At 36.3% G+C, this 5864-nt stretch overlaps 1 protein-coding gene across 1 annotated transcript in view; it reads left to right on the top strand.

Moving 5' to 3' along the window:
• The window catches only part of LOC111087000 (probable glutathione S-transferase 7), a gene marked incomplete at its 3' end in the record, with an annotated part of 15024 nt that overhangs the window by 2687 nt on the left and 6473 nt on the right, over positions 1 to 5864 (top strand). The window contains exon 2 of the mRNA XM_022392049.1: positions 4608 to 4746. Coding sequence (XP_022247757.1) covers positions 4614 to 4746 — 133 coding nt within the window. The remainder of the gene's footprint in view (positions 1 to 4607; positions 4747 to 5864) is intronic.

The raw sequence follows: 5864 nt of genomic DNA, 5'->3' as shown, positions 1-5864 counted from the left end.
TAACACACACTACTTGGCTGTTACAACCGTTCGATTACTTATAGAACACCAGTGAGCAGCACTCGATCATTCTCACTAACACACACTACTTGGCTGTTACAACCGTTCGACTACTTATAGAACACCAGTGAGCAGCACTCGATCATTCTCACTAACACACACTACTTGGCTGTTACAACCGTTCGACTACTTATAGAACACCAGTGAGCAGCACTCGATCATTCTCACTAACACACACTACTCGACTTTTGAACTACTGCTACATTACTCAGCTGCTCTTAGTGCTATGCTACTGATACAATATGAATGGACACTATTTATGTTCTTATTCCTGTGAAGTGATGTCTGGCGAATGCGGAGGCCATGGAATTGGCCCACTCCAACAACTCCATACCATTGAGCCTTTTGTTGCACAGTTGTAACTTTATGGAAACAAAGACATGACAATGCAAATTGTTTGAGTGGGGTTTCAAGATGTTGAAAACTATGTGGTTGTATTTCTCTAGTTATTTAATTATTGAATTTTAAAATAGGAAAGATAATTTTGGACCACCTTATATACTTCTTCAAGTGGGTTCCACGTCATCATGAACAGTAGGCATCATTTCTGCCTTTCTCAATGTTGGACTACTTGTACAACACCAGTATACATTAGTGAAACTGTTATTATTGTTGGACTACTGATACAACACCAGTATGCATTACTTGGGTTTTCCTCACTGTTGGTCTACTGATAAAACACCAGTAGGTATTAGTCAGGGTAGCAAGGTCAACGGATGGCCTAAGGGTGTGGTCGACCATTTCCTTTGCGAATCAACCCAGGTCCAACTGACCCGACTGGTAGTACCTGGAAGGGTCCCTTACACTGGGTCACAAATGGAGGCCAATGGCGGACGCAGCAGGAAACTGGTGGAGAAGGCGGAAAAGCTATGACCTCAGAAGACAACCGTGCTTTCAAGTGGAGGATTTTCTGAAAATAGATGTGGTGCCCTATTTTAAACTCACCCAACAGAAGAGAACGGTTGCTTGCAAGTGGAGGATCTTCTTAAAAAAGAGGTGGTGATCTCTTTTAAACTCACCCAACAGAAGACAGATTTCATAGAACAACTCAGAAAGCTACATATCAGATCCCAGGATATTCTGGTCAGAGATCTATTTACCAATGTTCCAACCTCAGAAACCCTTCACATCCGCAAACAACGACTATTGAATGCAACTCTATCTCCCACACAGAACTGACATGAAGATGACGCCATCATGGAACTAACGACTATTTGCCTACAATCAACTTATTTCCAACACAACGAGGAATTTTACGAACAAACAAATGGTCTAGCCATGGGATCACTACTTTCTCCAATCCTAGCAGAAATTTTATGGAAGATTTTGAATAAAGAGCCCTCTCATCCACACCTATAAAATAAAGTTTCTACGACGTTATGTTGACGAAACCTTCGTTATTTGGACTCACGGTCGTGAAAACTTACCAGCCTTCTTAGAACATCTTAATTCTGTAGACAAAAGAATCCACTTCACCATGGAAATAGAGGAACAAAACAGCCTACCGTTTCTAGATATACTCATCAGCAGACAAGAGAGGAAAAATCACCACAACTGTATACAGAAAACCCACCCACACGAACAGATACCTACACTTCAAGTCCTATCATCCAACCTCGATAAAACATTTTATAATCCAATGCCTAAACAACAGAGCAGAAAACATTTGCAATAAGACATACATCGAATCAGAAAGCCGAAAGATCGTAGAGGGTTTTAAACAGAATGGTTACACCTCCTCCTTCATCAAAAACTCTCTGAAGAAGACCACAACAGAAAGAAAATATCAGACAAACACTACCAATACTACCATTTACCTCCTCTACCTGCAAAATTTTAGTGAAAAAGTCAAACGCATAGTCAAGAAATTCAACATAGATGTCCGGTGGAATTCCTACAAGACATTAAGGTCCATTCTGGTAAAAAACAAAGAGCAACCTACCAATGAAAAACACAAAAACGTCATTTCTGAAATCCAGTGTTCCTGCAACGAAACATACATTGGAGAAACGGAAAGAAGACTCGTGACAAGAATAAAAGAACATAAAGACAGCACAAGACTCATGAAAACACAAAATTCAACCATTGCAGAACACGCCATGTCAACTGAACACAAAATAAACTGGTAAAAAATTAGAATCATTGACACAGACAAGTTTTGGAAGACAAGAAAAATTTAAGGCTCATTTTATATGAACACAATTAAACCTTCACTAAACAGAGATTCTGGATTAGAAGTGAGTAACCTGTGGCTACCATTGGTTGAATCTACAGGAACTCTCTCATGCAATCAGAACCAACTAATCATAACACGCTCTCCATTATCCACTAGAATACTATAAAGACCGACAACACCTTACACACACTGACCTGAAGAAGAAAGGCGGAAGACTTTCGAAACGTCGTCCTCTACACTTGTGTCTCTACAACAGGCAGATGCCATCCATTCTACAAAGTTTCTTCATGAATACTCTGTCTAAACAATATATCAAATAATAGTTGTTCTCACTTTTGGACTACTCATACAACATTAGGGGGCATTACATGCTGTTCTCATTTGTGGATTGCTAATACAACACAAATGTTCCCTATTTGGTTGTTGGTGTACTGATAAAAAAAACAGTAGGCGTCACTCATGCTTTTCTCGCTAATGAACTAATGGTATAATACCACTATGCATTACTCGGGCTGTTTGCACATTTGGTTTACTAATGTGTATCATTAGGTATTACTTAGGATGTTCTGAATGTTGGAATACTGATAGAACACCAATGGATATTACTTAGCTTGTACTCACTATTGGTGTACTGAACAGCCCATTAGGCATTTTGGGATGTCTCATTGTTGGACTACTGATTCAATAGAAGTAAGCATTATTTAAGTTATTTTTTCAGTTGGTCTATTGATGTAACACCAGTTGGCATTAATTCAGCTGTTCTCATCATTTATCAATAGATACAACACCAATAGACACTACTTGGGCTGTTTTCACTGTTGAACTACCGATATACTACATCAGTAGGCTTTATCTGGATTGTTATCTAGCTCTAATTTAACATTTCTCACTGTAAGTACATTGATCAACACTGAAGACATTATTTAGGATGTTCTCACTGTTAAAGTAATGCACGCAGTTCTCACTCTTTTATAACTCTTACAACAACAGTGTGTACTACATTAGTGTTTTCGTTGTTGGATTTCTGAAACATGTGTAATAAATAACTCTCTTTTGGACTACTGATGCATCACAAGTAGGCATCACCTGTGCTGTTGAGCATTACTTATCTGTTCTAACTGCTGGACTATTCATACAATATCAATGACATACACTGAAACTGGGTATTAATTAGCTGTTTTCACTTTTGGATTATTGATGCAGCACAAATGGGTGTTACTTGCCTTTCTAACTGCTGGACTATAGACTGACTCAACAACAATGAGCATTTCATGCTGTTCTCACCTTTGGATTCTAAATACAACACCAATAGGCATTACTTGGGCTATTCACTCAAATGGATTCATTATACAACACCAGGGAGCATTGAATTATTGTTCTCACTGTTGGACTACTGATAAACTATTTGACTGTTCTTATTGTTCTCACTATTGGACTACTGATAAACTATTTGACTGTTCTGATTGTTGATTACTAATACTGTATTAGTGGGTACCACTTCATTGTTCTCACTGTTGGACTACTGATAAACTATTTGACTGTTCTAATTGTTGGTTACTAATACTGTATTAGTGGGTACCACTTCATTGTTCTCACTGTTGGACTACTGATAAACTATTTGACTGTTCTAGTTGTTGGTTACTAATACTGTATTAGTGGGTACCACTTCATTGTTCTCACTGTTGGACTACTGATAAACTATTTGACTGTTCTAGTTGTTGGTTACTGATACTGTATTAGTGGGTACCACTTCATTGTTCTCACTGTTGGACTACTGATAAACTATTTGACTGTTCTAATTGTTGGTTACTAATACTGTATTAGTGGGTACCACTTGATTATTTTCACTGTTGGACTAACACAGCACCAACATGCACTAGACTGTAAATATGAGCTGGACTAATTACATAACATCGGTGACAACAGACTTTTGATGTTACCGTTAGACTACTAATACAGCATCAATGTTGATATGACCTCTGAACTATTGATACTTCAATGACACTAGACTAGAAATAAGCGACTAGAAAATGTATTAATATGTCTTCTATAAACCAATATTCACTACAGAAATTACATAATGACATTAGACTGTTAATAATACTGTTGGACTAATGAGACAGCGTCATTGAACAGTAGACTGTTGATAATACTGTTGGACTAATGAAGCAGCATCATTGAACACTAGACTGTTGATATAACTGGTGAGCTACTGATTTGACCTCAGTCAGCTCTACATGAATATAACGACATTTTCATTTCACTGATCAGTTTTGCTCATTGACTTCACAAACCTGCACCATGAACAGTTTTACTTATCAAAAGAATACTTAAATGCTGTCGAATTCACAATAAAATTACTTCTTTACAGTTTGGAATGCCATCCTACAAGATAACTGACTACACTTATCCGACAGAGGGCGGACTCGCTCGCCTCATCCTCACCTACCAAGGAATAGAATTTGAAAACGTGAGATTTGAAAAGGAAAACGCGTCTGAAGCTGAAGCCGGTAAGTTATTATGTAATTTTGTATTTTTCTAAGACCTTTACGCGTTTTTCATAGACTTAACAATATCGCAAGTAAATGAATATTAGTAGTTATCTCTTTTGTTCACACGTTTCAATTTAAGGCATGAAGTTTGTCGATTTGCTGAAATTTAGAAGTAATTCTTATTCTTCTTTTAAAAGAGTTAACATTTTGATCTTTTTAATAAATTTGATTAATGGAACTAAACATAGTTCAATAATAAACAAAGATGTAATGCATAATACACAACACTGTTTGAAATATATACCCGCGAAACTCTAAAGATGTAATACATAAATATACAACTCTGTTTGAAATATATACCCACGAAACTCTAAAGATGTAATACATAAATATACAACTCTGTTTGAAATATATACCCGCGAAACTCTAAAGATGTAATATATTAAAACACAACACTGTTTGAAATATATACCCGCGAAACTCTAAAGAGATAATACATAATACACAACACAAAGACCTGCGAAGCTCTAAAGGGGAAATGCGTCATACACAACACAACAAATATCCGCAAAGCTCTATAGGAGACATATATAATGTATAACATAATAGTATTCGTAAAAATATTTGCGAAGTTCTAAAGAGGAAATGTGTAGTACACAACAAATATCCGCAAAGCTCTATAGGAGACATATATAATGTATAACATAATAGTATTCGTAAAAATATTTGCGAAGTTCTAAAGAGGAAATGTGTAGTACACAACAAATATCCGCAAAGCTCTATAGGAGATATATATAATGTATAGCATAATAGTATTCGTAAAAATATTTGCGAAGTTCTAAAGAGGAAATGTGTAGTACACAACAAATATCCGCAAAGCTCTATAGGAGATATATATAATGTATAGCACAATAGTATTCGTAAAATATTTGCGAAGTTCTAAAGGGGAAATGTGTAATACACAACACAACAGATATCCGCAAAGCTCTATAGGAGATATATAATATATAGCATAATAGTATTCGTAAAAATATTTGCGAAGTTCTAAAGAGGAAATGTGTAGTACACAACAAATCAAATATCCGCAAAGCTCTATAGGAGATATATAATATATAGCATAATAGTATTCGTAAAAA

This window comes from Limulus polyphemus, unplaced genomic scaffold (assembly GCF_000517525.1).
Source record: "Limulus polyphemus unplaced genomic scaffold, Limulus_polyphemus-2.1.2 Scaffold1627, whole genome shotgun sequence".
Taxonomy (NCBI): Eukaryota; Metazoa; Arthropoda; class Merostomata; order Xiphosura; family Limulidae; genus Limulus; species Limulus polyphemus.
Note: the sequence above shows the minus strand (reverse complement) of the source record. Positions and strands in the feature narration are given on the sequence as shown.